The 27,431-nt window shown below is 51.4% G+C and overlaps 10 protein-coding genes across 10 annotated transcripts; 5 read left to right on the top strand and 5 right to left on the bottom strand.

Annotated features, from left to right (window-relative positions):
• Positions 1-118: 118 nt before the first annotated feature.
• Positions 119-2,575, top strand: VE01_09080 (uncharacterized protein). Its single transcript, XM_018278496.2, has 4 exons — positions 119-671; positions 856-1,054; positions 1,112-1,784; positions 1,837-2,575. The coding sequence occupies exons 1-4, from the start codon at positions 454-456 to the stop codon at positions 2,493-2,495; spliced, it is 1,749 nt and encodes a 582-aa protein (XP_018126558.1). The 5' UTR covers positions 119-453; the 3' UTR covers positions 2,496-2,575.
• A 380-nt stretch (positions 2,576-2,955) lies between these two features.
• Positions 2,956-5,321, bottom strand: VE01_09079 (uncharacterized protein; the record flags this gene model as incomplete). Its single annotated transcript, XM_018278495.2, has 2 exons — positions 4,976-5,321; positions 2,956-4,916 (listed from the first exon to the last, which is right to left on the bottom strand). The coding sequence occupies exons 1-2, from the start codon at positions 5,049-5,051 to the stop codon at positions 2,956-2,958; spliced, it is 2,037 nt and encodes a 678-aa protein (XP_018126586.1). The 5' UTR covers positions 5,052-5,321.
• Positions 5,103-6,653, top strand: VE01_09078 (uncharacterized protein). The gene is made up of 3 exons (XM_018278494.2): positions 5,103-6,006; positions 6,084-6,282; positions 6,348-6,653. The coding sequence occupies exons 1-3, from the start codon at positions 5,669-5,671 to the stop codon at positions 6,645-6,647; spliced, it is 837 nt and encodes a 278-aa protein (XP_018126587.1). The 5' UTR covers positions 5,103-5,668; the 3' UTR covers positions 6,648-6,653.
• Positions 6,654-6,736: 83 nt separating this feature from the next.
• VE01_09077 (uncharacterized protein) lies at positions 6,737-8,039 on the bottom strand. Its single transcript, XM_018278493.2, has one exon. The coding sequence runs from the start codon at positions 7,942-7,944 to the stop codon at positions 7,033-7,035; it is 912 nt and encodes a 303-aa protein (XP_018126582.1). The 5' UTR covers positions 7,945-8,039; the 3' UTR covers positions 6,737-7,032.
• A 509-nt stretch (positions 8,040-8,548) lies between these two features.
• On the top strand, positions 8,549-13,297 carry VE01_09076 (uncharacterized protein). The gene is made up of 6 exons (XM_018278492.2): positions 8,549-8,679; positions 8,770-9,044; positions 9,122-9,326; positions 9,388-10,094; positions 10,150-10,428; positions 10,483-13,297. Exons 3-6 carry the CDS (start codon positions 9,302-9,304, stop codon positions 12,850-12,852), a joined length of 3,381 nt encoding a protein of 1,126 aa, XP_018126583.1. The 5' UTR covers positions 8,549-8,679; positions 8,770-9,044; positions 9,122-9,301; the 3' UTR covers positions 12,853-13,297.
• A 1,756-nt stretch (positions 13,298-15,053) lies between these two features.
• Positions 15,054-17,767, bottom strand: VE01_09075 (uncharacterized protein). Its single transcript, XM_018278491.2, has 4 exons — positions 16,509-17,767; positions 15,994-16,447; positions 15,656-15,942; positions 15,054-15,593 (listed from the first exon to the last, which is right to left on the bottom strand). Exons 1-4 carry the CDS (start codon positions 17,095-17,097, stop codon positions 15,295-15,297), a joined length of 1,629 nt encoding a protein of 542 aa, XP_018126584.1. The 5' UTR covers positions 17,098-17,767; the 3' UTR covers positions 15,054-15,294.
• Positions 17,493-19,913, top strand: VE01_09074 (uncharacterized protein). The gene is made up of 6 exons (XM_018278490.2): positions 17,493-18,379; positions 18,432-18,451; positions 18,502-18,606; positions 18,658-18,725; positions 18,812-19,096; positions 19,155-19,913. The coding sequence occupies exons 1-6, from the start codon at positions 18,181-18,183 to the stop codon at positions 19,693-19,695; spliced, it is 1,218 nt and encodes a 405-aa protein (XP_018126585.1). The 5' UTR covers positions 17,493-18,180; the 3' UTR covers positions 19,696-19,913.
• Positions 19,914-20,138: 225 nt separating this feature from the next.
• Positions 20,139-22,102, bottom strand: VE01_09073 (uncharacterized protein). Its single transcript, XM_018278489.2, has 2 exons — positions 21,544-22,102; positions 20,139-21,484 (listed from the first exon to the last, which is right to left on the bottom strand). Exons 1-2 carry the CDS (start codon positions 21,662-21,664, stop codon positions 20,445-20,447), a joined length of 1,161 nt encoding a protein of 386 aa, XP_018126578.1. The 5' UTR covers positions 21,665-22,102; the 3' UTR covers positions 20,139-20,444.
• A 23-nt stretch (positions 22,103-22,125) lies between these two features.
• VE01_09072 (uncharacterized protein) lies at positions 22,126-24,964 on the bottom strand. Its single transcript, XM_018278488.2, has one exon. It carries the CDS (start codon positions 24,638-24,640, stop codon positions 22,301-22,303), a length of 2,340 nt encoding a protein of 779 aa, XP_018126579.1. The 5' UTR covers positions 24,641-24,964; the 3' UTR covers positions 22,126-22,300.
• Positions 24,667-27,307, top strand: VE01_09071 (uncharacterized protein). The gene is made up of 3 exons (XM_018278487.2): positions 24,667-25,073; positions 25,137-25,450; positions 25,539-27,307. Exons 2-3 carry the CDS (start codon positions 25,266-25,268, stop codon positions 27,103-27,105), a joined length of 1,752 nt encoding a protein of 583 aa, XP_018126580.1. The 5' UTR covers positions 24,667-25,073; positions 25,137-25,265; the 3' UTR covers positions 27,106-27,307.
• Positions 27,308-27,431: the final 124 nt, after the last annotated feature.

Genomic DNA, 27,431 nt, shown 5'->3' with positions numbered 1-27,431 from the left:
ATTAGATACGCACATACCAATGTACCCCCAGTACTCTAATCTGCTATGGAGCATGTAGCACTCGCTCCCTCCTCCTCTCCTCTCCTCTATGGTACTAGTATCATCCTAGTTATCCTAGTATTACTCTCTTCTCCTCCACATCCACCTAAAGAAGAGGGGTGCAAGGGCAAAGGGCAACGGGCAGGCCAACACGGCAATCCAAACTGCAGAGAAATAAATATCTCTTCCCCCCCCCCCCACCTGAAGCATCCTTTTCTACCTCTCCCTCACCTTTCGCAATCGCGTCGCGTCGACCGATTCTCTACGACCTCCTCCTCCTCCTCCGCCTCAACGCGTTCTGCCTCAGTCCAGTCTCTCTCGCTGTCAACGAGATCCCCCAACCATCTACTGAAGTCGAAGCACTGGACTCCCACAGCTCTGCTGTGTATTCAACATCCCCAATAAGTCGCAGCAATGGTGCACTACAACGAGAACATCGTCACTGGCGAGAGCGCATCCGACGAGGCCAAGATCGGATACACTGAGAAGGAGGACGCCCTTCCCCAGGGCATCGTCACTGAGAGATACAATGACGACGACCCCAACCACCATCTGCACCGCGGCCTCAAGTCGCGCCAGATTTCTATGATAGCCATTGGTGGCGCCATTGGCACGGGCTTAATTATCGGAACGTACGTGATTCCCCCCAGTCCAGCGATTCCCCAGCCGTTACCCCGTTCCAGCCACCCCAAGTCCCGTCGCCCACTCATGATTAGAGTGCAGCAAGCCGTGATTTGGTGGCGGTGCCATGCGGCCGGCAATTACGCCGCACCCCGCTTGCCAAGATACCAAGAGCTGACCAACGTTACGTTACAGGGGACAAGCACTCGTCAATGCCGGGCCAGGTTCGCTTCTCATCGCCTACGCTGTCGTCGGCGTTCTCGTATATATGGTTATGGCGGCTCTGGGTGAGATGGCAGCGTGGCTGCCGCTCGCCTCGGGGTTCACTGGTTATGCGCATCGCTTCGTTGACCCTGCGCTGGGCTTCTCTCTCGGCTGGACTTACTGGTTCAAGGTGAGACGAACTCTTGAGAAACTGCCTTCGCGCTAGCGCTAATGCGTCGTTTTTTAGTACATTATCGTGACCCCGAACAATTTGACGGCCACAGCACTCGTTATCAAATACTGGGTTCCTCCGGAGAAGGTCAACCCAGGAGTTTTTATCGCCATTTTCCTCGTCGCGATCGTGCTGATCAATTACTTTGGTGTCAAATTCTTTGGTGAATTCGAGTTCTGGCTTTCCAGTATCAAGGTCGTCGTCATCCTCGGTCTCATCCTTCTCAGTCTCGTCCTCGCCTGCGGCGGCGGCCCCGATGGCGACCCCAAGGGATTCCGCTACTGGCACAACCCCGGCGCATTCAAGCCCTACGCCGCCGTCCATGGCGTCAGCAAGGAAGCGGCGCAATTCATCGCCTTCTGGTCCTGCCTGACCACCGCGGTTTTCGCGTACCTCGGCATGGAACTCGTCGGTGTCACGGTCGGAGAGGCGCAGAACCCGCGCAAGGTCATCCCGCGCGCTATCAAGCTCACCTTCTACCGTATCCTTCTCTTCTACGTCGTGCTGGTCTTCCTCCTCGGCATGATCCTGCCTTACGATGACAAGTTGCTCATCGCTGCCACCTCGGAGTCTACGTCGGCTGCCGCGTCGCCTTTCGTTGTCGCCATCCAGATCAGCGGCATCAAGGTCCTCCCTGCGCTCCTTAACGCCTGTATTCTCATTTTCGTCTTCTCCGCGGCCAACTCTGGTGTGTACAATCTCTTCAAAATATCTCACTGAACTTCTGCTAACCCCTTCAGATCTCTACATCGCATCCCGAACTCTCTACGGTCTTGCTGTCGAGGGCAACGCCCCCAAGATCTTCGCTCGCACCGATCGCCGTGGTGTCCCCATCTACGCCCTCGGTCTCTCCTCGCTCTTCTGCCTCCTGGCCTTCCTGAGCGTCGACACCTCCTCCATGACGGTCTTCAAGTACTTCGTCAACCTCGTCACCATCTTCGGTCTCCTCACCTGGATCTCCATCCTGGTCTCCCACATCTACTTCGTGCGCGCTCGCCGCGCCCAGAACGTCCCCGACAGCGCCATGGCCTTCGTCTCGCCCGGCGGACTCTGGGGCTCGTACATCAGTCTCGTCTTCTGCTGCTTGATCGCCATCTTCAAGGGCTTCAACTACTTCCTGCCCAAGTACACCGGAAAGGGTGCATACGGCCAGTGGGACTACAAGAACTTCATCACTGCGTACCTGGGCATCCCACTGTACCTTATCATGATCTTCGGGTACAAGTTCGTCATGAAGAGCGAGGGTGTGCGTCCCGAGACTGCGGATCTATACAGCGGGAAGGCGCGCATCGATGAGGAGGAGATGGAGTACCTCGCGGCTGAGAAGGCGAAGAATGGAGGGAAGGAGGAGACGAAGTGGGGACGCATTTATAGGCATACTATTGGCACGATCTTTTAAGCCCGGCTTTTTATGTAAAGAGGGTTGTGTATTTTATGATCATGTGTTCTTTTTTTTTGTCTGTAGCGTGGTGATAGGGGTGGGTGGGGGAGAGGGGGTGGAAGTTATGTAGCATGGATACCCAGACCGCGGAGGGACGCGGGAGATCTAAATTCTACCATTTATTAACTCGCGCTTTGGCGCGAGGATATATATACTTTGAGTCTCTGATGCGATTTGTGATTTTGTGCGTGGTTAAGTGAGGTGAATACTATCGAAGAGGTGTTTTGTCGTCCCAGCCACTTCAGCCTTTAGGAAATATGGAGGAGCTGCCATACAGAGACGGGCAATAACAGTACAAGCTCATGACCAGGATTAGACGAGTCAAGAAACGAGGGTAATCATCAACTCATTTAAGTATTCTTTTATCCAGACAAGGAATCTATTCAATCCACCTCTACAAAACAACTACCACGCCCTCCTAATCCGAGAACCCCTCAAACTCCTCCTCACTTCCCTCCTCCTCCTCCCTATCTTCATCCTCCCCCTCATCCCCATCCTCCTCCTCATCCTCCCCATCCTCCTCCCCCTCATCCCCACCCACCCCAAAAAGCCCCACAACATCCCATCTATCCCCTTGCGCATTCCGACTAACATACTTGACAAACCTCAGCACCCCCTCATCCCTCAACACAATACTCATTTTATTCCACGCCGCCGGGACGGTGAAGAGGACGTTATCCTCTTCATCCCCCGTAGCGGCTTTGTAGATCGCTGCGTCTGCCGAGGCGTCCTCGTCGTCGGCGGCCATGTAGACTTCGTGGCCGCCTACGTCGTCTTCTTCTTCTGCTGCGGCGGCTTTGGCGGCAGCTGCAGCTTTGGTGGCAGCAGCTTTGGCCTTTGCGGCGGCAGCAGCGGCTTTGGCGGCTTTCTTACCCTTCTTAGACTTCGGTGCCTCCTCTTCCTCCTCTTCACCTTCTTCCTCCTCTTCACCTTCTTCCTCCTCGTCATCATCAACGCCCCACCCCTTAGTCGGGGTAAACCCAAGACAAACCTCCAGCCTCGACTCCCCCTCATGGCTCGTCGCAAGCGCATAATCTGCTCCCCTCCTGAATCGGCGACCGAGGACGTTGAAATTCTCAATATCGCATCCCGTAGCTATAGCGAGCCATTTTCTGAATTCCTTGCTTGGGAGGAGGTCATCTACCAACTCTTGGACGGGGTTTTTTTCGTCTCCCGAGGTGGAGGGTTCGAGGTAGAGAAAACGGTGTTTATGCGGTGGTTTCGCAACGCGCCAGGGGGAGGAGGCTTCGATCTCTGCGGCTGTGGAGGGGAGGGGAGTGGCTTCCGCGGCTTCGATGTGTGCGCGCAGACGGGCGGAGAATTTCGCGGACAGGATGTGGTCGATGCTCACGGCGGAGTTTTCCTGGAAGTGGGCGTTGACTTGCTCGATTGTGTCGGGGGTTAGGTAGGTGGGGGTGAGATATTTGAGGAGGAAGTCTATGTCTTCTGCTTCGAGACTCTCCTCTTCGTCTTCCGAGTCGTCGGGGGCGGCGGCGGTGGTTTCAGCAGCGGGGACGGGGGTGGCTGTTTCTTTGGGGAAATCGTATTCATCCGCTTTACCCTGTAGTTGGACTAGACTGCTCTTCAGGGCGAGTTTCTCCTCGGCGCCGGGGATGTAACCCTCCTCGCCTTCTTGCGGGATGTGGAACCACCCGCTGATAGCCATGCGGACTCTCCCGCCTTCTTTCTCCTGCTGCGCGGGGGTGGGGGCGTGGTACACCTCCTCCACATCGTGGAAGCTGAGGCCGGGCTGCACGGCGAAGAAGCTGAGTTGGTTCCAGGCTGGGGGGATTGATTTAGCAAAGTCCGCGCTGGGGACTGTTGTTACCCCGCCGTCGCCCCCGGGGAGCTTGGTGGTGGGGTAGAGACGCAGGGCGCCGCCCCATTCTTCCTTCCATGGGATGTCTGGGTCGGGGAGGTAGAGGATGTAACTGATTCTGCGACTTCCGATGACGTCGTCGTGGCAGAGGAGGTGGCAGCCGGGTGTGTACACGTTAATCGCCATATCGGTCTTCTTCCCGCTCAGCGCGCCCGCACCCGTGATAGCCTCGGCGTACTTGCGGAAGGCGGGGGAGTAGAGGGCATCGCGCAGCTTGAGGAGGGAGGGGAGGCGCTCGAGGGCGGCATCGTCGAGGCCGTCGAGGTTGGCGAGGTCGCCGGATTGGTGGATCTTGTAGATGTCTGTTTCCTTGGGGGTGAAGTGGACGTTTTCGCGGACTTCGGTGCGGACGGCGCGGAGGAGGGAGTCGTTCATTAGGTCGTGGATGACGGCGTGTTTGTAGGGGGTGGAGGTGGCGTAGTCTTTGGTGTAGGTCTTGAGGTTTTTGGTGTCGAAGAGGCCGTCGCGGAAGCAGCCGGTGATGTCTACGGGTTTGGACTCTGGAGGGGGGGGGATGTTAAAATGGTGTGGGTGAGAGGTTGAGTGCTGGGGTTCGTACCTTTAGCCCTCTTCTGCTTGGCTGACTTGAGGATGCCATTCTTGGCACCCTCGATTGCTTCAGATTTCCGCTTCATTGCTGTGATATTGAGCTGGGATATGCGAGTTAATTGCAGTATCAAGGTCGAGAGCTGTCGTCGCTGGGGGAAAGTTTTAAGGCTTTCTGCCGCTACACCGCCTTTCTACTAAAATTATATGTGGACTAGCGTCACCACACGCTAACCAGGGATTTGGGAGCTTTACGGTTAACCCCGCAAAGCCGCCCCAACTACCAACCAACCCAATACCAAGATAGGAAAGCGCGGGGAGATAAAGAAGGAATGGCCACAGGTACGACGAGAGGAAGTACAGTCAGCTCAACAAAACAGGCCTCGGATTTTGTGAAGGGCCGATCCGCCCTATGAGGGGTCATTATGGAGGGGGTGTGTGTATATGCGGCGTTGCACTGACTTCACCAAACGTGTCCTGTGTTTTTCGGACAGAAGTGTTGAGAGCCGTGTCCAACAAAAATATATCTATCACTTGATTACTGATATTCGGACGTAAGGAGTCAACAATTCTGTTGGAGGCATATTATTCAAAAATTATTTAAACAGTTATCATCTGCGTTGCAAGGCAGATCTTGATTCTTAGAACTATTCAACCTATTCCCAGCCTTCCCCAACACAGTATCACAATACCCTCAAAAATCACCATGTCTGAAGAAGAGCTCAAGACCTACCACGGCAGCTGCCACTGCGGCAACTTTGCCTTTACCGTCACGGTCCCCGAGATCAAGAGCGGCGCGAGATGCAACTGCTCCCTCTGCCACCGCAAGGGTTACTTCTGGCTCAAGATCGGCTCCGAGCAGTTCAAGGCGGATGAGGGCACGGGCGAACTAGCCTGTTACCAAGTGTCTGGGGGTTGTAATCGCCATCTCTTCTGCGCTACGTGTGGGACTGGCGTGATGGCCGAAAAGCCGGGTGAACCTTTCATGGTGGTGAATTTGAATACTGTCAAGGACCTGGATAGGAAGGCACTCGAGGTTAAGGCGTATGTTTACCCCGCCTTTTTGGATATACTGGGCCCGGTGCCATCTTAGTATAAATCACACGGCTGACCCATACCAGATTCGACGGGGCATCAATCGGCGAACCATACAAGACCTTTGATGTTCCAACAGATGTCATTGACGCCCTCGACCTACCTGGTTACAAGACCTACACCGGTCACTGCCACTGCGGCGACGTGAAAGTAGCCTTCAAGTCGCCCGACCTCTATGACCCGAACACGTTTGTCGTCTCCGACAACTGCAGCATTTGCACTATTGTAAGCCCCCAATTCCCAACTACACTCTGGCCCCTCCCTCAAGCCCAGACTGACCCCCCCCCCAGCACGCCTACGTCATAGCCTACCCCGAGCGCAACCACTACCAAATCACCGGCACCGAGAACACAACCGCCTACTTCATGGGCGACAAATGGATCGCGCACCGCTTCTGCAAGAGATGCGGGACGCCGGTGAATCTGGATACGCAGACCGGGCCGCCGGCGCATGTTCTCGCCAAAATCCCCGAATTCTACCACCCGAGACTCAAGGCGTATCCGACGAACTTGAGGGTGATTAATGGGTTGGATTGGAAAGAGTTGGGGATTAATTATTTGGCGCCGGGTGAGGGGGCGGATGCAAATTGATGGGGGTTGTGGTATGGGGTGGGGGAAAGGGGGGACGGGTATTCATGACTGTAGCGTAGGGGTAGCATTGACCATGTTAGACGACGGTGATGCTCTTTGTATGATTGCTCATGACCTTCTATATAAAGACCCATCTATCGCGCCATGCTCTATGCATCACATAATAACCGTGGATGCCGCCAGCGACATCACCTCCCCGCCCGCGCAACCGTAATCTCCGCTCACGTTTCAATTCATTGTACTCGTATAATCGCCGTCCGGCCCGCCAAAACGCTCAAATTTTGCAAAGAAGTTCCATCATCACACCCGTCGCTATCCGTCCCTTTGCGCCGTTGCGCCTCATTCATCATTTCATCGTAAACTCTTCGCGTATAGTCGCGTCTCTTCATTTCCCCTTCTTTTTCGCAGGTGGTGCGGCTTTCCCCGGTTTCTTGGCTGGAGATCCCGTGCCTTTCAACGTACCCGCTGGACTCTGTGGTGAGGGGTCGCGCATCTCAAACTCGTTGCCCGTGTAGCCGTTTAGAACCTGGCCGTCTGGCCCGAGTCGCGCTGGTGAGCCGGGAGTCGGATGTTGGAGCTGGTCATTGTGCAGTTTATCCAGTGAGTCGCCGATGACGCCGTACTGCGCCCAGTTGATCGGTGGTACTTTGACCACCTTCTGCGGCACGGGTAGAGGAGGGAACGAAGAATGTGTCTTTGTATGCGCCGTCCCGTTCTTCATGCTGGCTTCTTTGTGCTCCTCGACCTTCGTCGCGCGCTCTTCCGTCCCATTCATCTCCACATCACCATCAACCTCGTCTTCATCCTCCTCCTCGCTATCCTCCGGAAACGTCGCATCCGTATCCGTCCTTATCTCCCCCATATCCGCCGCGCGCAAAAACGCCTCCGGATCCTGCATAGCTTGATTCTTAAACCTCTGCAACGTCCTTATATCCTGCGCCGCCTTCTTCTTCTGCAGCTGCAACACGCTTATCGCGCTCTTCACCGCCAGCACATCCGTATTCGAGTCAAAGTCAATCACCTCCACCGGCGCAGGCGGGGGCGGGATAAACGTCGCGTCGGCCCGCGAGTGTGTGTATGTTCGCAACGGCTGCTGCGGCAAGGGAGGCACGATCGTGTCGAGGCGTGCGGCGGCCAAGGTGGGTGTTATGGGTGAGTAAGGCGGCTGGGGCGGACTCGAAGGGCGCAAGTGTTGTGACGAGGCGCTGTCGTGCGGCGCGTACGACGGGGCGCCATTCCGCAATCCCGGATGGGGTGAGGAGTTTGGTGAGGTCGTGTCGACTGTGAGGGCAGGCATCTTTTTTTTGCTTCTGACTGAGGGTTCAGTCGCGAACGCGTCAGTGATGTCGTGTGAGGTGGGTGGTTGATGTGTTGGCGGGTCGCAAAGATGTATTTCCTCCCGAGACCGCGCGGAGACAAGAGTGGCGACGTTAGCCTGATGGCGGGGTACTTAGGGTGGTGGTCTGTGCACGTTGGTGTGAATTTATAGTGCCACGTGACTGTATAAGCGTAAACCCCGTGGACATGTTATCACTTGCTACTCGCCAGCTATTTGTGAGTCACGCCCGAGTTTATGCCTTTTCATATTTTATATTTATATATCATTGATATCATTGATATGCTGTTTTCATCTTTTCTCGGGGTCTGCTGGTACTGCCACCTTATGATCACGCCTTGCCATGGACAATACTCGGCGCTGGCAGTATCAAAAGCGGCCGCTAGTAGCCTTGTGGCACAGCTGACGGTCTTATCGGTCCTGACGGCCCCTTGCCTTATCGTTTATCCCCTTGCGGAACGCAATAACTAGGCTCCGACTCGTTCGCAGGCCAAAATCAATCATCCAGCCAAGGTCATGCACCCTGGTGTACTTTGTACCTCTGTAAATATTTCCCATCCATACATCTCCATATCACCATCGCGTGCCCGCCAACGTCTCCAACTTGTTGCCTGTGACCCCTATAGCACTTCCCTCGTGCTGGAAAACACCCTGCGCGGTGTGCCCTCCTGGGTTAAAAGTCAAATAGACTGTACTGTATGTGAAAGAAAGAAGATTCCATGGTTTTGTTCCCTGGAATTCCAAGGCTGTGAGGTTCGTGGTCGCTAATGGGTCGCCCATTGGCAGGGAAACGGTAGAATTCACGACGTGAGGCGTCCATGGACTGCCTGCAGACGGACCGAATGAACTTCAAACTGTGCCAGCCCATATAATAGAATCAATCAATCCTCTTTGCTCTGCACCGAACAACGAGCTCCCACTATATACAAGCCTGCCCCGTACATTGCTGCGCCTGCGAAGGGCTCCGAGGCTCTGAAGACAACTTTAGAGCCTGGGGAATCCGGTTTTGTCGCAACTCACATCGTCACGGTGATAGAAGCGGGGGATATCTTATCAGAGTCGTATGTGTCTATTCACTAGGCGATCAAACCTTAGCATTGTCCTAGAATATTCGCTAACTTCAGGTTGCCACGGAAAGCCATATTTGAACCCCACGCATTGTCTGCCATTTACGACATACCATACCACATCCAACAACGATTTCGAAGCTTTTGCTTCAGTATTCTATAAAGAACGACGAGCCCTATACGTCCCCGGCGTTCTATAGGGGACGACGAACATACACACGAACCAACCCATACTTCTTCAGCGTTCTATAATGGACGACGATGCTACCCAGCCAGGTAATATAATCATTATACACTTGAGACTCCGCAACGACATATGCTGATGTTATACCTGCAGCGACCCAGCTGGTCATGGACCCGCGTCGTCTTGGAGACCATGTCTCCGATCTCGAAGACGATGATCTCACCGACATCTTCTGTATCCTACACCCAGTGTCGCTGTCGGCATTAAATGCTGTGACACACATTGGCGACGTCGCCCCTGAACATACTGTTAGCCGTGCCTCTGCTCCCATCAAAATTCGAGGCGGGCCAGATATCACAGATCCTAACACTATGGATCTTGCTGAGCAGGGTCTCGTGTCCCGTGACATTGCACTTCGACTGTCTGCAAAACTGATTGATCCCTTGGCTGGGTATACTTTTGGTCGGAACACTCAGCGCTGTGATTTTGTTCTCAGATATCCCACTGTTGAAGGAACGAGCCGTATTAGCAATGTCCATTTCAGGATTTTCATCACCATAGATGGTATAGTCATGATAGAAGATCAGTCAACAAACGGCACTGTGGTTGAGGGTAAGAAGTTGAGATTCAAGGATAAAGAAAATGATGCTCCTCACAAACATACGCTTTCACATGGCTCGCTTGTCAGCCTGTCGATGAATGCACCAGACGAGGACCTTCGGTTCGTTGTCCGCATTCCGCAGCGTGAGGGGATATATGAAGACATTTTTTCGCAGAATCTTGCAGACTATTTTGCCCGCATGTCGCTCCTCAGGAAAAACAGGGACGCCCAGGTCAAAACGGATGTTGCCGGACAAGCTGTAAGCTTCTCTAACTCTTTGCCATATCATAATGTTGGGATACTAACTTTGATAGCCTGATATATTCGCTGTGCAGAACTATCCTGGAGGCAATGGTCATGGTCCAGATCAGACTCTGATTAATAGGCGTCCCAAAGAGTGGCGTGGCGGGGTCAAATATAACAAGTCCCGTGTCATTGGCAAGGGAGCTTTCGCAACTGTCTATATGATAAGTGCCAAGTATGATGGGACTGTATATGCCGCAAAGGAGCTTGAGAAGCGCCGATTCGTGAAAAATGGCATCTTGGATCAAAAGGTTGACCAAGAAATGAGGATCATGAGTAGTATCAAACACGTAAGTTTATCTTCAACCACAGCCGCTTCTGTTGATGATCCTAACGAATTTCAGCCAAATATTGTCCAATATATAGAGCATGTGGACTGGGAAGATCATCTTTACATAATCATGGATTATGTTCCAGAAGGTGATCTTGGTAGCCTCGTATCTTCTCGTGGCACTCTTTCTGAGGTGTCCACGAAGACGCTTGCTAAGCAGATGTTTTCGGCGTTGAAATATTTGCATGACAAGGGTATAACGCACCGCGACATTAAGCCAGACAACATCCTCGTCCAGAGTTTCGATCCATTCCATGTTAAGCTAACCGATTTCGGCCTGTCAAAGAGAATTGAAAACGAGGACACATTCATGCGCACCTTTTGTGGTACACTTCTTTATTGTGCTCCAGAAGTATACTCGGAATACCTCTCTTATTTCCTCGACCCGGCTGATATTCAAGCACAAGCCCGAATTAAGAGTAAGAAATTCAAAAGATACGATCAAGCTGTTGATCTATGGTCTTTGGCTGGGGTTTTGTTCTATTGTCTGAGCGGAAGTCCTCCATATCCGGCAAAGAGTGGGACGACGTACCAACAACTCCTCCATAGTATTATGAGGGGTCCGCTGGATATTCGTCCACTGCAGCTTGCGGGCGTGTCTGAAGAGGGTATCGACATGATCAAGTCGATGCTTCATAATCAGGCACCATATCGGCCGAGTATTGAAGAACTAGAGGAGAGTCAGTGGATAAACCCCGGAAGTACTCGACAAGCAGACGTTCGCTTGGAGCACACTGCTTCTCAATTAAGTATCCAGGACCAGAGCGACTCACTCGGAACTAGTGACGAGATTGACCTTATAAACGCAATGGTAGATACTAAGAATCTTGAGATTCCTAGTAGCTTCATTAGTGGTGACGAGGGTAGCTCCGGTAACAGCGAGAAGTTTGCTGTCAACAATACGACAAGCAACCAGCCACGCCTATTTGGGGAAGTGAATTTATCTGCCTTACGTAGCTCTGGGGTAATTCCACAGGAGCGATTGAACCTTCCTCTTTCGGACACTGGCGACAACAACACTGCTCAGTCTTCATTCGTAAATGTCGATGCTGCTCCACTTGATTTTGAATCACAGAACAACTCCTATCAATCTTCAATTCTTCCCGGACAACACGGAAATATGCCACCGTCACACCTAGGCACCGGAACTGCTCCAAGTCTTCTCGGTGCAGAATCTATGGTCGGAAATCTAGCCATGAACTCGCCATCACCAACAACTGTTATCGACGTAGCCTCTCCACAGGAGACGTTCACTGGTGCAGTGCCAGATTTCAGAGAATCAATGAAGAGTCTCCGTCGTCAACGCGATCCAAACGGCGATGATGAGCCACTTGCGAAGCGTGCCAAATCCTCGCGTGCAATCGACATCGAGCTTTCGAAGACCGTTTTCTGGGACGCTAGGGATAGGTCTACTCACCACCTCGACTATCCCGTCATGAGGAACTCTGAGTATCAAGAAGCCAAAGCTTTGGCGAAGATGTATGGCGAGGAGTTCAAGCATGGGGAGAGTGTATTCGAGACCGTTGTTGGTGCCTACCGGAGAAGTGCGTCTGCCACGCCTGAGCCTCCAACCCGCGCTCAATCAGAACCAGTGGCTGCTGGTGGTCCAGCGAAGCTCAACCGAGATGAACGCGGATTCAGCGAGGATCGTGCGGTTCTTCCAACTGGCAGTTGGATCAACGGTGTTCCGTCACCAGAGATTAGTCAATATCTCCCCGGTCACTCAAAGGCTGCCAAAGCTGCCAGCAAGCCCGAAGAAAAGCCTGTCATCAGCAATGATGTCTTCCAGCCACCTCACAGGATCTTGGCGAAGCTTGTGGGAACCTCAGACTCTGTTCTGCCAAACCTCACTCTCAATATAACCTCCCTCTTCACCAGCTGGGGTCGCGGCTTCGATAACAAACTTCGCCACGCAGACCGAACCGATAACCGGATCCCAAAATATGCCTTGAAGCTTGCTCTCTGGCAGCCTGGCACGAAGCCCTCGGCCAGCCCACCCACCGACAAAGACAACGCGTACGCCTTCTACATCGCCACGAAAGCCAGCCACGGCATCAAAGTCAACGGAATCGTGCTGCCCAGCCATGACTGCCGGTCGCCACAGAAGAGCCCAGCGAAATATTGGGGAAAGCTGCAGCATGGCGACGTGGTGGATGTGTGGACGCAAGACAGCAACTCTGAAGTCGTCCTCAGATTCCGCTTCGACTGCTTCTGGGGCGAGAGCAAGGAGCCGAGACGCAGCGGGCAGTTCTTCTCCGCGATGAAGGAGGGGCCGCTGAAGGATGAGCTGGAGTCGTTCTGCCAGTGGGAGGAGAGCGCATTCTTTCAGGCGAAGTACGATGCGGAAGTTAAGGCGAAGGGGATCAAGGAGGGTGGGAAGTAGGTAAACAAGGTCGTCTGATATGGGGAGAATACGGAGCAAAAAGTTCGGGAGGCTATATTTCTTTACAGGGTCACGGAAATCGTTGCGCCGGGTATATGTGTGCATTGTACTACTATTTTAGAGAGGGGTCTGTTGATGGTTTCATTTTCGATACTGGTGGGAACGGAAGTCGACACAGCTCATATCAATCCGGAATGGGCATTTTCATTATGTTTATATGGGGGGAGTTATGATGAGCGGCATGATACCAGAGAATGGGGAAATGGGGGAAGGGAGAAAAGACTGGATTGGCATTTGTCACCACAGACAGAACACACTGAAGTTGGAGTTGAGGTATAGGAGGGAGCGTGAGTGGTCTTATGGATAGAGAGGTAGATAGAGTTTGAGGTTGAGATTGTGAAGCCAACTTACAGCCAGCAGTCCAACCACAACAAAATGAAGACAGAATATCATGAATTGCAATGGCTTCTTCTTCGTGACTTGAATCTATGGCCAACAGGTCGTAACTTGATCAAATGAAAGAGTGGGCAATGCTCTCTCCCCAGTGGCGAGCACTCGTAAATTCAATCGATATTTGTTACCTTTATCATGAACTTGGAAATTCACGCAGCATACCTGTCGGTTATTGAAACAAATCACCATCACCACAGCACAGAACTTGAAACAAAACACAATACGCCTCCCGTGGAATCAAAGACCGATCTCCACACCCGCCACCCGCCCGTCACCATAACATCTGACAGCTCACATTTCACAGCCCGCTCCGGCTTCTGCTTCAGCCACATGCAAGCCAACACCATATCTTCACATTCGCGGCACAACACGGCAACAGGCGAGGCAAGTCCTCTTCCCCCCGAAACCGGACAATCCTTGGCTACGCCTCTCCTGGGCACTATGTGCGGGTGGAGTTTTATTCGGCTGGGAGTGGGGAGCCGTCGGGTCTTCGTGGGGCACGGGGAAACCAGGCAAAGCAGGGCAGGCAGGCGGGGAAGGGAATTTATCGCGATTTTTAAAAGGAGTAAGAGACGAGGCAAGGCTAAGGCAGGATTGTAGCAAGTGAGTTAAGACGGGGAATTTGCTGCCCCTATATCGTGCGTTTTTTCTTGATTTGTTGCGTTGCCCGTTTTAGAGGTGCTAAGTGCGTTCGGTGCAGCACGTTGTCTGGCGCTTGGGTTTTGTTAGTGCAAGGTCTGTGGTTCTGCATGAAGCTCTGTGTCTCGGGTGCTTCCGACCCACGGGCAAGAAAGGTTGGACGGCCCCGTTGGTGCTAAGTGCGGCTTGGGCCCTTCTTCTAGGGTGTGGAAATTGGAGTCGTTGAATTTCAAAGAGGTTGTACAAAACATGAGCCAAATAGTTTATCTGTCTATCCATTTCTATAGACAGGAGGCATATCAGCTCGGCATATTCAATTAGGGCAGCTGACGCGTTTCACTCTGTATCTACCCAAAAATGTTGACGAAAAACGGGCAATTTAAATCGTCTTAACCTAGGCCGCTTTGGCTTCAACGTCCGTCCGTGGGGCAATAGTAGTTGCTAGTAATTAAGCTTGACAACGTAACACTCTATACGGATATAGCATAGCAGCCATGCTAATGTGCAATTCTGCTAGTATATGCAGGAGAGAGGGTAAAATAGATTAAGTAAGAAAGCACTCACATCTTACGTATGTGCACGAGACTTCTTTCAATAAATCAAGAAGTTATCGTCCTGGAAGAGATTGAATCTCACCACACTCTCCACTATTGCCTATTTTGCCGGCATCATGACATGACATATCTGGAATTCCCAGAAGGCCAAGAACATTCAACTCTATGCGGTGATTTTTGTGTGGAGTAGCCCGCACGAAGGGTTGCATTCGATGGCGACGATCTCTACCCGCTCTTTCAGTGCGAGCAAGAAAACATGCGGATCATAGCCTTATATAGAATCCCATTCATTCCAGACCCCCAGCGCAAACCCAGTCAAAATGCCCCCTCGTTCCTCGCATTCGCCAGTACGAGTACGCCCACAGCGTAGCCGCCTTGGGAAATGAAATTCGCGCACTTAAGAGTCGTGAGACGCCTGGGCGGTCCCGCCAAACGAACCCCTGGTAAGCCGAATTTAATCCCAGCGAACTATTCCTCCGAGTCGTACAAACTACGAGGTGCCCTACCTGGCACCTATTCCTGGGAGAGCGAGGTTCAGGGATAGTAATGCCAGCCCCACAGGTTTGTGGCTGTCACAAGTTTGCTGGGAACTGGGGCCGACGGGTTCATTTGGAGTAGAATCAGAAGCATGAGGGCATGCGTGTGTCCGGAGGGACTATTCACAACAGCAGTGTTTACAGCGACTATAGTTCAAGAAACGGCGTTCAATCACTCCGAATTATGTGGCAGCGGAAAAGGTAACGAGCAAATCGTAGAGTCATTAGATCTTTGTATATCCAAAATGTGCCGTGAATGTCTATTCCTTCCTTCGAGTGAAAACCAGCTCTTGCTCAGGGATACCAGCTGTGAAATGGTCTTTGACGCCCAAAAAGAACTCATTGAGGTCGAATTTGGCGTCTTTGGCGAGGCTGATATCGTACCTGCAAACCGTCTTGGCGATCACTGAGCGCAACTCCATCATCGCGATGGCTTTACCAGGGCATTTATAGGGACCCATGACGAACGGTATGCAGGCATTTTTCTTGAGAATTAATTCTGGCTTCGTAGTCCAACGTTCTGGGATGAACTTTCCTGGTTCAACAAAGTTGCGCTTGTCTGTAATATAAATCAGTTCTGATCATGGAAGGAATAACCAGGGGAGTTATGGATGGGCTTACCATGGTGGAAGTTATAGGTGCTAAATGAAAGGATTGTTCCGCCTGGGAGATCAACGTCGCCGATTCTGATGCCACCTTCAGGCACCATGCGTTGAGGAGCAAACAGGACTGGGGGGCAAATTCGTAGGGTTTCGCTGATTACACCATCAAGCAAATTTTGGGGTCGAGCACAAGTATACGAGCCATCTTCAAAACTCTCATTGACTTCTTGACGAAGCTTCTCCTGGCACGCAGGGTCATTCGCCAGGATAGTAAACATCGTAGCCAATGCAGAGGCTGTAGTGTCGCTGAGATTGGTGAGCATATTTTTAAAGGAGAAATGCAAGGGATATCCATACCTTCCAGCTCCGATGATAACACGAGATTCCGCATCTAGAAGGGCGCGGTTTTCCCGGTTATCCTCCGTGTGCTCCAACAAGTAGCCCATTATATCAGGCCTATTGTTGTTCATCTTTCTTCGTTCGGCAACCTTTTCGCTGGACCACGACTTGAACAGCTTCATCGGGCCCACAAAAGACAGTGTTTCAACGATCGTGAGCATCCATGGGACATGGAGAAACAGTCCAACTGCTACAATGCCTTCCTTGATATTGTTCAGGATGGTAGTGGCTACGTCAGACGATGTGCCGTCAATGAAGCCTGTAGAGGAACCAAATGCCAGAGAGCTCATCACATCGTAGCTGTAATGTATACATAAATCATTGACGACCGTTGCCTTTCCCACGAGGGAATCTATGCGTACGAGTAGAGAATCGGTGAAGTCCTCGATGGTGGGGCCATAATCGGCAAGAGCTGGAATGGAGGGGTAAGTTTGGCATTCTCGACAGAACGTTGTGTATGGAAAGATACTAACTTTGCTTGAATGCCATGTCCCAAACCTTGCGCCTCTGCTTGTGGAAAGCGGCATCTCGATTCGTATGTACCGATCGTTCCATAGCTCCATAGAAAGGGCCTTTCTCCATTCTAGCTCCCAGCATTGGAATCAGAGCAGCAGTGTCGAGAACTGACAGCTCTCGTGGGCCGATTCTAACATAGTCCCCATGCTGCTTGTGCAGTTCAGAAGCCACCCGGTACCACTTAATATCAGATCCAACCACCTGCTTCAAAGACCACAGCTTCGTGAGCTTAGCTCCGAACGGGCCCGGAAATCGGTTCAATGGATGGAAGAAAGCGCGATAGACGAGAATGTTTGCCCATAGCGAAACAACGGCAGTGGAAACGATCAGGAAAGCGAGTCCGTGGGAAGCCCAGAACGAGGCATATTGCTCGCTAGTGCTCTGAAGACCGTATGCAACCGCCCAATGCGATCCAATCACGGATCCAAGAATAGATAACGGGTATCTGTCCGCCTCGACAGTCCTAAAGAATTGGTGGAGGAGGGTGCCGACAGCGGCAGCTGAACCCAGCACAATGGAGATTGGTAGAGGATCCCCGGCAGACATTGCGAATGAACGTGTCGTTTTTACATGCACAGCAAAACGACAGAATTGCCAATGATGCGGACGACATTGGACAAGTTATGTCAGGCATGACTACTGCCCCACGACCACGTTGCTGGGTTCATCCATCAAAAGTACCGGACAAGATTGGCAGTCCATAACGGGCCTGGGGACCGATAATATTTGCAGCACATATTGCACCGAATGCACAGCGTGCATGGTATCTGATCCATCTCAGAACTCTCGAGGTTTTCCCGGCGATCGACATGTCCAGTCAAGTCCAGAGCGGGACTAGTCGTGCATGGTTTCATGGTGCGCCATAGAGCGGGGACGGCGGCGACGGGGCCGGGGCGACGCCTCAATAACTGACATCTGCTCAAAACGACCATACGGAGGCCGCCGCCGTGGGCCGTCCTAGCAAGTCAACCTCAGTTGCCCGCGCATACCCTGCAAATTATAGTGGTGGCGTGAATAGAGGTGGATAGAGGTGGATATGAGTAGGGATGTTGTTTGGTAGCCGAGTCAGTCTGTATGGCGAGTTTATCCCCATGACAGGCTAGGAGAGCGAACCCCAACCAATTTCAACCCTCGTCAAGGGGTTGCGGAGTGGATGCCGGAGGCGTGGCAGAGGTGGGGGTAAGAGGGCAGTTGCTTGCCATGTTTTTGTGACACTCCGTCGGGTGTGTACTCGAATGGAGAAAGGGAGAAAACAGCAGGAAAGAGAAGAAACCTTGGCGATCAAACCGCGCCTGCCTCACAAGAGGCGCCTAGCTTTTGTGACGGAGACCAAAGAAATTGCACTATCCATCATAATTGGCGGGTTCCCAAAGAGAACCCCGGTCTATAATTCGATGATGGTATACCCAGGGATTTGGCCTTGACTTCTGATGCTTTTTTGAGATGTGGGGTGCCATGGCTTTGGTGCCCGTTAGTGACAGAATAGGGTTCGAGGTGGAGAAGACGAGTGATGGATGGATGATGGACATATATCTCCACGGGGCCCTCATGATTTTCCATCATAAGGAGTCCAGTCCTTGGCCCAAATTCTTCACTTCATTCTTGTCGCGAACTTGATATTAGTCCGCAATGGCGAGCAACGCTGCACCGGAAGGCTTGATGCCCGCTCCTCTGGGAGTGATTCCGGATTTTGATGTCAATCACTACAACAGCACTCAAATCCAGTTCATTTTAGCATACAGCATTACCTTGTTCTTCGCAGTTATCACACTTCTGCTTCGCCTCTACACACGAATCTTCCTTATCCAAGGATTTGGTCTTGACGATGGTGAGTTCTCCCTTCCAACGAGCAATTGTTGCACTCCTAACTCGTTGTCTAGTTTTTATCATCCTTGCCATGGTTAGTTCTTCGGAGCGGCTCAAATGTTATTACTCATCTAATATCTACAGATTTCGTCTGTGGCTTTCTTCATTGTTTGTGTGGAGATTATGAAGTTTGGGTTCGGTCGCCATCTCTGGGAAGTCACCGGGCTCCAAATGGCCAACTACCTCGACGTATGTTCTGATCTCTTCCGTCTCAGTATGCTGCTAACTCGGTCATTCTAGAATCTCATTGCTATGGTCACGACCTACATTTGGGCCCCTGCACTCACAAAGATCTCCTTCCTCATTCTGTAAGTCTTCTTTCCAAAGCCCCCCTTATGGTTTCCAGGGAATTCTCCTCCGCGAATTCTTAGGTCATGATCTAACAGCCGATTAGGCTCCATAGATTAAACCCGATCCCATGGTTCCGGGTCTCCCTTTACGTTCTGGGGATGATTATCCTCATCTACACTCTCACCATCAACCTTGTCATCGCCTACCCTTGCTCTCCTCTCAAGCCAAACACCGGTGACTGCCTCAACCACTGTGGCCTATGGCAAGCCATTCTCAACATCGTCACCGACTTCCTCAGCATCCTACTTCCCATCCGCATGGTTCTCACACTCAAGCTGCCAACCACCCAGAAGGCAATCCTTGCTGGCATTTTCTCCACAAGTATCTTGTAAGTTCTCACTCTCCCAAATATAGCTCAGCGAAGGCGCTGACACTTCTCCCCACAGTGTGATGGTTATCTGTGTCGTCCGTATCACCTACATCATGTCCCTTGCGAACAACCCCGACGTCACCTACTCCCAAGGGCGCGCCGCAGTCTGGTCCTGCGTCGAACTCAACGTCGGCATCGTATGCGCGTCCGTCATCGTCCTCAAGCCATTTATGCGCCACCACTTCCCCGGCGTCTTCTCGACCTACGTCATGTCCGTTGACAACAGCGATGCCACACCCATCAAGAGCTTCCCCCGCGGATTCTCCGAGTCGAAGAAAGCGAACCCGAGTGAATACCAACACCCGAACACCTTCCAGATGGCGAGAGTCAAGGGCGGTAGCGGCACCAACGACGATGGCAGCGGGCTGGGCCACGGACGGTCGTCGCGGAAGGGCTCGATGAGCACGAAAAGCGATGAGACGCCGATGAATGGGATTACCGTCACAAAGACGGTGCGGATGAACTCGAGGACGAGGAAGGAGTCGAGGGCGAACTTTTTAGACACGGAAAGCACTGAAGAGATCAATGGTCCGGGTCCCAATTACACGCCTGCGTAAATACGGCGGGGGCTGAGAGGACGGTTGTTTTGATTGTGTTTTACTGAGACATACATGGCTATGGCGTACTGGGAGGGAAATGGGCTGGGTTTTAATAGCGACTACTGGCGTTGCTAAGATTCCCGTGCCTCTGGAGGAAATATCGGAAATATACATATATACATCATTGGTTGGTTACATAGACTTGCCAAACGCTCCGGTGAGCAGGCTCAAGGGGGTGTCTTTGAATACATACACATGGCCCTCCGTCTCGTTCGTCCGGTATCTCGTTCGTATCGTGACATCGCTGCATATATAATATAGGTATAGTTCACTCAAAGAAGTGTTTCGAACCTCTTTAAAATTTATCTAACAAAAAGCTAGATTTCCTCGGAAATATGGCGTCACAATGATAAGCTTTCAATGGTATTAGACACACACTCTTCACGTCTCCACAAACTTATAATAGTAAGTGTTATATTGACTATAAACTACGCAGTTATTCAATCTCAAAGCCCACCATGAAATGATTAAGGCTGTTCCTTATCAAGCTGGCCTATAGGCCCCGTTCCAACGCCAGAAGTTACCCATTGATAAAAAAAAGCCACCGGGCTCACCTCGCCCATCCGTGCCATATAAGAGTATTCCAAACTAAATTCCCCACACCCAGCTCGAGCCAGAGCAATATGCATGCTACGCCCTTCCTACCTTCCAGGTATTTACCTCCCGTCATATCTCATATCTTCATTCCCACATTTTCGTGATGAAAGTTAAGCAGCAATCCCGCTGCCGCCACCCCACCTAAACCTTTTGACGCGAGGGACAGCGATTTCTGACCCGCAGCCTCTCAAAAGCTCGCCTTCCTGTTTCCCAGTCTCGTAGCCCCAAGCGTAGCCTGCCCCAAAGCCAACGGCTGATACGACAATAACTACGCCGGCGCTTACAAGCCACGTCAGTAACGTTGGGCTAAGCAGTTGCTGTGTCTGCTCGCGTCCAGTGTGAACAGCAACTCTTTTCTTCTTCGTTGAACGGCCTTGCTGCGTAGTTTTCCGCCTTCCGCGCTCATTTTCGTCATCAGAGACCGTAGCGCTGCTGCGGGACCTCCTGCTTGGACTGCCGTTCCCCAGTCCAGGTGCGAGATTAGGAGAGGTGGGTGCAGGCGGTGTGCTGATGAGTTCTGATTCGGGGACCAGTCTCAAGCCCTGGAATTCATTCCTATTGTTGATTCCAGGTGTCTGCATCGTAGGTGAAGGCTGTTTGGGCAATGATCGTGCCGCTTTGGCGCAGGAAAGGAGTGTTGTGAGAGAGGCGCGGAGGGCGGCGTCGTTGGCTGCTTGGTGGGTTGGGTGGGGTGAGCGGTAGTGCCGAGGCGGAACGAAGGAGCCTCTGTTACTCGTTTGAGCTTGGTTCGGTGGATGGGAAAAGGCATTCGGCTGGGGAGTAAATGCTGGTGCAGTGATGCCCAGAGCCGTGCCGTCTTCATCTTCGTCGTCCTCGTCCTCTGACGGGGGCGGGAAGTGGATGTCTTGTCTCATTTGCTGTCTAGGAGAGACGCGTCCAGAGGTAATATTCTCGTTTGAGCTGGTAAGAACACGGTCGTCGGAGGAGGACTCGGATTCATCGTATTCATCCTGGCTGCTGGTGCTTCGTTGGGCGACAACCTGAGAGATACGAGATACACCGGCGGGGCCGTGTCGGCGTCCACGCCGTAACGTGGAAGACTGGACGCGTAATCCGGCGGTTACAATCTCGTTGTCGATGGAGGACAAGGATGAGGATGATGGTTGAGATGATATTTCGACCCAGGATTCTGTTGGGACACAAGTCAGCAACTGCCTCGTCAGGATATGGGAACCAAAAAACACATACCTTCATTGCGCAAACGCTGGGTAGCATCAGATGAGCGAGCTATATTGTCCCAGGTACGAGCCGTTCGTTGGGCAGGCCTTGTGCCATCTTCGTGGCTACGGCCATGTCTTGAAGATGCCATCGCGAGAGTTGTCTGTCCGTATGTATATGAGAACTTACCCCGCAATCGCGATACCCTTTATAATCGAAATCAACGTTCTCAAGTTGAATTTGTATCGCGTCAGCTCTTGATGGTGACCCTCTTCTTTGTTCTCGATCACGGTCGAGTTGCTTCGGTGCCGGCCAAATGCTGTTGACCGCTTCTATGATGGTCTTGAAAGGGTGGAGGTTGGCGGTGGGCTGTGTGGTGAGCGATCTGTCAATGGCGTACACCCCTGCTAATCACTTCGAGCGATGGGCGCTTGGTGAGCCTCTTGTGCCCGCCTTATGCTAGTCTCAGTGACCGTATCGTATAAAGCAAACTTGGGAGAATGATATTATATGAATCCATCCGGCATCATATAACAGTATATGTCAAAGTTAAGTAAGAGAGTTGATATATACGTAGACAACCTCTTTGTTTAGTCGAATCAGTCCACCCAACCGGGTGTTGCGTGACCATCACCGAAGTCACATGGGGTGGTTATCGCTCCTTATCGCTTGCCCCTCTTTTTGGGGTTATTCACATATATCACGTGACAATGCATCTGAATGTCTAATTCTGGAGATTCCAAGATTGTATTGTAGCTCACAATATGAGCCACTGAGCTATAGTTACTTACTTAACCGTCACAAACCCAATCCCATTCCTAGCCTCTCTTGCAGCTGCCTTTAATGCCTGCTCTTCCACATCTGTCCACTTCACACTGAGTTGATCCCATTTCTTTGTCTTGAATTCTTCCTTGAAGGTCTGCTGAACGCCTTGAAGCCTTGACATTTCGCGAGGATCCCCAGAGCCGCTGTAGATGATGAAAGCTGTGCAGGGCGGAAGAGAATTGTAGATGGTTCGAATACGCGCCGTGAGAGCAGCTGTCGCCTCAGCAATAGGCGATGCATCTGCTGCAGGGGATGTGGTTTCCGACAACGAGTCTAGATGAGAAGCAGCTTCCTTGTCGGAAGTCGGGTCAATGGCAGAATCATCCACAGGAGGCGTCAGGTCGTCAGTAGTCGCTGGGCCACGCGCCGATGTCTCTGCAAGGATTGTAGGCATGGCAGGTTTGTTAATATTCCACCACCCTTTGAGCGCCTCCAGTTCACGTAATCGGGCCCAAACGAAGTCCACTCCTCCACCTGGCACTTCGAGGCCGTCCTTGTCACCCACAATAGCACGGATTGTCCCCGCAGTAACCTCTTCGTCGCTCTTGCATCCTATGATAACGTTTGCTGCCGCACCTGCGCCCTTCTTTGGGTCGCCCCAGTCAATAGCTGCGGACGTTTTGGCGCCAGCTTGGCCAGCTACAGCTGTACCACCTTGGTTCTTGTAGCGAACACCGGTTCGTGCTAGCCGCTTAAAAATATTCTCACCGGCAGCATCACCAGTACCCCATTGCGGTCCCTTCTCGCACTTCTGCTTCACGAGGTCAAGGCAGGTACGAGCGTCTTCAGTCGAATCGTGCCCTGCGCCGGGGCCTACAGTGCCACCTCCTTTTTGAATTTCGCGGCCGAGATACTTTTTGGCCAGGTATTTAAGAGATGACTTGAGTGGTGTTCCACGAGGGTGCGGGTATAAGAGTGAGGTATCGATGATAAATGGGTGTGTGAGCTTAAGGGCGTTGAGGTCGGCGTTGAGGGAATGTCCAATGAGGATGGTGCGTGGTGTGAGGATCTGGAGAAGCTTCTGTTGGATATCTTGGAGGGTAGTCGTGACGGGCCGGAGCATTTCTTCTGTGATTCCAGAGTATTGAGTGACGTAGTCAATGATAGGCTTCTCTGGCTTAACAAGCTCATCGAGAGTCACCGTTCCATCCCATGCCACGAGACTGATTCTCGTCAATGAGAACTCGCGTTCGCCTGTCATGCACATTTCGCAGTCCATAGCAATGACTTCCCGGCCGGCGGTGATGCTGCCTTGCTCAATCTCCGTCTCAGGTGGTGACCCATCTTCCCATGAGTCAACCAACGTGTCAACCCATCCATCCTTTGTTGCTGTGCCGGCATTGGCCCTCTGCTCCTTCAAGTGTTGCTTTTCGGCCTCCTCCGTATAAACAGCAGGATGTAGAGTATACTTGTTTTCCAACAGCTCATCTGGTCCAGAGATATACTCTGTCACGCGTGTCCTCTTATTGGCCCATCCATGGGGTTCTTTTGCTGGTCTCGCACCCTTTTTATCTTTGTCGTCTTGCGATTTTGACACTGGCGCCGTAAGCATTGCATGCAGTGGCGAGTGCATTTTGCTGAATTTGTCGTCTCCTGGCGTCTTAACAGGCCATAGGTACTCAAACATGTTTCCAAACTCAGCCAGTTGAAGAGGAAGCTTGTCAGTCGCCAACTTGACAGGATAGTATTCATCTGGCGAAGTGTGCCTCCCATTTCCCCGATTCGCTCCATTATTTCCATCTGCCTCCTTCTCCTTCTTGTCTCCATCACTGGAAGATTTGGACCCAAACATCTCCCTTTCCAGTCCAGGAACCATTAAAACAACAACCTTTCGTATCTCCGGTCGATGGCGAACAGAAACCCATTGTGGTCCAGAGCCATCCGCCAGTAGGTATAACACAAGATTTTGTAAATCACTAATCTTGATCTGTGACTGTAGTCTTGAGTCTGCTGAAAAGGTAATAGACGGGTAGTTCAACGAGTGAGGCTTCGGAATCTTCTTTGCCTTCTTTGCTGGACGCTCCTTGACGGTTTCCCAGCCTTCAGCGCCATCTTCCTTCTTCTCCTCACTTCCCTTGCCATCTTTTTTCGGCGCTTCTTTTGAGATCAAATTAAAGGTTGGCAAATCGGGTTGCTGCAGGAGCGCAAGTGTTTGTCCCATGCTGCCTATTCCCGAGTCGGTGTCGTCGCGATCGTCACGTTTCCTCTTGTTGCCTCCGTCGTGTTCTGACTGATGTGAATTTCGGTTTCCCGATTGCTTGTGGTGGTTTTTATTCCTCCTGGGTCCGTCATTGTACCCCATGGTCAAATACCACAAAGTCTGGTTTGCGATTCTTGAGTTGATTGACAAAGGTCCAGATCACAGACTGAAACTTTGAAGTACGAGTCGATTCTGCCACTCTATTCTAGGCGGTGAAAAGGGCGGCATCCAAGACTACCTCCGATAAGAGCTTGAGGTGCATGGAGGGAAGGCGCGTGAAGAGACGCGATGACACGAACCTGCCAGGCACAAGAGTTTCGAACAGCCTTCGGTTTATAACGACCTTTGACAACAGACACTATAATTCAAACTTGAGTAAACGCGTATCAGTGCTCAGTGCTGATGAATAAGCGCCACAGATCTTCATTTCAACCCCACGAACTGTTGATTCTTATCGAGGAACAATTGTCGCAACGAAATAATCGCAAGTCTCACAAGTTTGGGCAACCAATTGATATGCGCCAGGATATAGCAGGTATGGATCCATTGAATCTGTCCCATTATTTTATATCGATTGCTAATAGTTTCATATCTGTAGATGACAGACTCATACCAACGAACACCGAGCCCACTAACCACCTGTCTTCTATAACCACCAACGACGCAAAAAACCATCGGATGACCTACTTTTCAGGCGCATACTAGATACCTGAAGCGTAAAGGCAGCATGGAGGTGGTGAAATGCAGCTGTGCCAAATGCGGTACTTTTATCGGCGACTTTGAGAACCTATGGAACCGAATCGGCAAAAGGCACTTCAGCCCCGTCAGTTTGAAGAGAAATGACTGGGGCGTTGGTCTACAGCATTCTGGCGATGTTAGGATAGCGCCGACAGAAACGACAATCGAGGATAGGTAAGGGAATCTTTCTTTTGTTTGGGCTTGCTACGGAAGCTTCGATCACCCGTTATAACCAAAGCGATCATCTGCTAATCCCCGATAGTTATCTGCAAGATCTCGCCTGTGTAGGATGTGAGGAAAAATTGGGCTTGCTGTGCCATGATGCTCCACCAGGACATATCCTTCGAAAGGATCAGCTCGTTGTCGACCTCGGTAAAATGAAGGTTATCTCAGGATCCACCAGGAAACCATGCGCACCAGTCATCAAACATACATATCCTCTCAAGAGAAGTGGCCCCAAGATTGGGCATGATGATAATACCCAGGAAAACGGCAACGAAATGAATGGCCACGATGGCAATTTGGCGGTAGCCGATAGTGATCAGCCTCTTCAGGCAGATGATGCCGATCGACTTCAGCATCTTACACAATTTGCAGACTGGGCAGAGGGGGCTATAGATAGCCAGAAAAGGGACATTGATCGAATTTCTGTGTCTGTCAACAAAATCGAGACGGATATGCGCAGCTTCAAGGATTTTATGGCAATGGTACGGAGAGAACTGGCAGTACGACCAACGAATATTGAGATGGATGACGTACGTGCCTCAGTGCATTCGCTGCGTGATGAAATCGACGAATCCCACTCTACCAATGTCGCTAAGCCTGCCGAAGGATCTCTATCGTTTGAAAGTGTTGATTTGATAACGGAGAGTATCACGTCGCTGAGCCAAAAAGTCAACGAAATTGACTCCCTCAAGCTCGAGATCCAGTTTTTAAAGATAAAACTTAAGCGGTCTGAAGACATTACGAGGAATGTCGGGAGATACGTAGACTCACAGCCGAGCACTCCTCTGTCTGCAACTACGCGCCACCAAGACGAGTCCTCAGCGTATGTCAGACCACTCGTGGACCAATTACAACGTAATTCTACAGGATTTGAGAAGCACATGTCCAGCTCGCCTGCAGTGGATGATAAACGAACGAAAAGGGCACGTCTTTCAGGAAAAGATATGAGAACTACTGTGGCGCCCAATGTCCAACCTGAGTCCACACTCCGCAAACCATCCCGCCTCTCTCATGTTCTCCTTCCAGTCTCTCAGGACCGCCTTGCAGCGGACGTGGACGAGCTCGACGACATGGCACTCACCGGTGATACCACAGACGATGCATGTGAGCCAAAGCCGGCAGGTATTGATCCTGCAACTACCACCGGAGGCGTCGCTCGGCCAGGATCTCCACTAAACGGAGGGCAGCCTGTGACCTCAAAACCGAGTTGGCGAACTGCAAATCTCCGCACTTCTCAAAATCGAAAGGCCAAGTCCTCGAGGAAGTCTCGCGGTGGGTCGGATGAGCTCGACCCAGATTTCATTCCATTGACAGCCAAGGGGACAAAGGACCGAAGGTTTACGAAGGGGCGGTTGTCTAACAGGCGCCGCGCCTCTGGGAATCCTCAAGGTGGGACCGACGGTATGGAAAATGGTGAAGAGGACATTGTACAGAGCGTAGAGCGAGATGACGCGCCCATAATTCCGCAGGCGGTGATGTTAGACCCAGCTCATCAGCAGCCTATGACTGATGAAGAGCATCAAAAATCGAGGCAAGAAATATTACAAGCAAGAGAGCGGTTGGTCAAGGATACTATAGAGAGGGAGATGAATATGGCTATCTGAGTCTAGCTCACAATTATGCTGCTTTTCCGCACGAATATCTTCCATATCCTGTATATAGGGATATAGGGTTTACAAGTGGATTAGTCTTTTGTTCATAGATGCCTTCCATGTTGACTCGAGTTTAATAAACTCAGGTATATGTACGCGTTTATTGAGCATAGCTAGCAGTATTAAATGTTGTTGTTTGTTTTAATAAAATGTGTAAATAATAACAATAATATTAATTTATAAAAAGATGCCCAAATAATTGACTAGAGACAAAGCATTCTATGCCCTGTAAACTCTGATTGCTAACTACAACTAAAATTAAAATTAGACTTGTAGAA

Source organism: Pseudogymnoascus verrucosus (genome assembly GCF_001662655.1).
Source record: "Pseudogymnoascus verrucosus strain UAMH 10579 unplaced genomic scaffold scaffold_56, whole genome shotgun sequence".
NCBI classification, from domain to species: Eukaryota; Fungi; Ascomycota; class Leotiomycetes; order Thelebolales; family Thelebolaceae; genus Pseudogymnoascus; species Pseudogymnoascus verrucosus.
The sequence above is the reverse complement of the archived record's forward strand: the minus strand, read 5'-3'. Positions and strand labels throughout refer to the sequence as shown.

What these genes read in the sequence shown, in the direction of transcription:
- VE01_09076 (XM_018278492.2), top strand. Translation starts at nt 9,302, where the DNA reads ATGGACGACGATGCTACCCAGCCAG. An exon ending in CGACGATGCTACCCAGCCAG is followed by an intron (nt 9,327 to 9,387) that starts GTAATATAATCA and finishes TTATACCTGCAG; the next exon opens with CGACCCAGCTGGTCATGGAC. An exon ending in TCATGAGTAGTATCAAACAC is followed by an intron (nt 10,429 to 10,482) that starts GTAAGTTTATCT and finishes AACGAATTTCAG; the next exon opens with CCAAATATTGTCCAATATAT.
- VE01_09074 (XM_018278490.2), top strand. Translation starts at nt 18,181, where the DNA reads ATGGCGAGCAACGCTGCACCGGAAGGCTTGATGCCCGCTCCTCTGGGA. An exon ending in AAATGGCCAACTACCTCGAC is followed by an intron (nt 18,607 to 18,657) that starts GTATGTTCTGAT and finishes CGGTCATTCTAG; the next exon opens with AATCTCATTGCTATGGTCAC. An exon ending in ATTTTCTCCACAAGTATCTT is followed by an intron (nt 19,097 to 19,154) that starts GTAAGTTCTCAC and finishes TTCTCCCCACAG; the next exon opens with TGTGATGGTTATCTGTGTCG.
- VE01_09077 (XM_018278493.2), bottom strand. Translation starts at nt 7,944, where the DNA reads ATGCCTGCCCTCACAGTCGACACGACCTCACCAAACTCCTCACCCCAT.
- VE01_09075 (XM_018278491.2), bottom strand. Translation starts at nt 17,097, where the DNA reads ATGTCTGCCGGGGATCCTCTACCAATCTCCATTGTGCTGGGTTCAGCT. An exon ending in GGACATGGCATTCAAGCAAA is followed by an intron (nt 16,448 to 16,508) that starts GTTAGTATCTTT and finishes CCTCCATTCCAG; the next exon opens with CTCTTGCCGATTATGGCCCC. An exon ending in GTTATCATCGGAGCTGGAAG is followed by an intron (nt 15,943 to 15,993) that starts GTATGGATATCC and finishes CACCAATCTCAG; the next exon opens with CGACACTACAGCCTCTGCAT.
- VE01_09071 (XM_018278487.2), top strand. Translation starts at nt 25,266, where the DNA reads ATGGAGGTGGTGAAATGCAGCTGTGCCAAATGCGGTACTTTTATCGGC. An exon ending in GAAACGACAATCGAGGATAG is followed by an intron (nt 25,451 to 25,538) that starts GTAAGGGAATCT and finishes AATCCCCGATAG; the next exon opens with TTATCTGCAAGATCTCGCCT.
- VE01_09078 (XM_018278494.2), top strand. Translation starts at nt 5,669, where the DNA reads ATGTCTGAAGAAGAGCTCAAGACCTACCACGGCAGCTGCCACTGCGGC. An exon ending in AAGGCACTCGAGGTTAAGGC is followed by an intron (nt 6,007 to 6,083) that starts GTATGTTTACCC and finishes GACCCATACCAG; the next exon opens with ATTCGACGGGGCATCAATCG. An exon ending in ACTGCAGCATTTGCACTATT is followed by an intron (nt 6,283 to 6,347) that starts GTAAGCCCCCAA and finishes CCCCCCCCCCAG; the next exon opens with CACGCCTACGTCATAGCCTA.
- VE01_09072 (XM_018278488.2), bottom strand. Translation starts at nt 24,640, where the DNA reads ATGGGGTACAATGACGGACCCAGGAGGAATAAAAACCACCACAAGCAA.
- VE01_09073 (XM_018278489.2), bottom strand. Translation starts at nt 21,664, where the DNA reads ATGGCATCTTCAAGACATGGCCGTAGCCACGAAGATGGCACAAGGCCT. An exon ending in CCAGCGTTTGCGCAATGAAG is followed by an intron (nt 21,485 to 21,543) that starts GTATGTGTTTTT and finishes GTGTCCCAACAG; the next exon opens with AATCCTGGGTCGAAATATCA.
- VE01_09080 (XM_018278496.2), top strand. Translation starts at nt 454, where the DNA reads ATGGTGCACTACAACGAGAACATCGTCACTGGCGAGAGCGCATCCGAC. An exon ending in ACGGGCTTAATTATCGGAAC is followed by an intron (nt 672 to 855) that starts GTACGTGATTCC and finishes GTTACGTTACAG; the next exon opens with GGGACAAGCACTCGTCAATG. An exon ending in GCTGGACTTACTGGTTCAAG is followed by an intron (nt 1,055 to 1,111) that starts GTGAGACGAACT and finishes GTCGTTTTTTAG; the next exon opens with TACATTATCGTGACCCCGAA.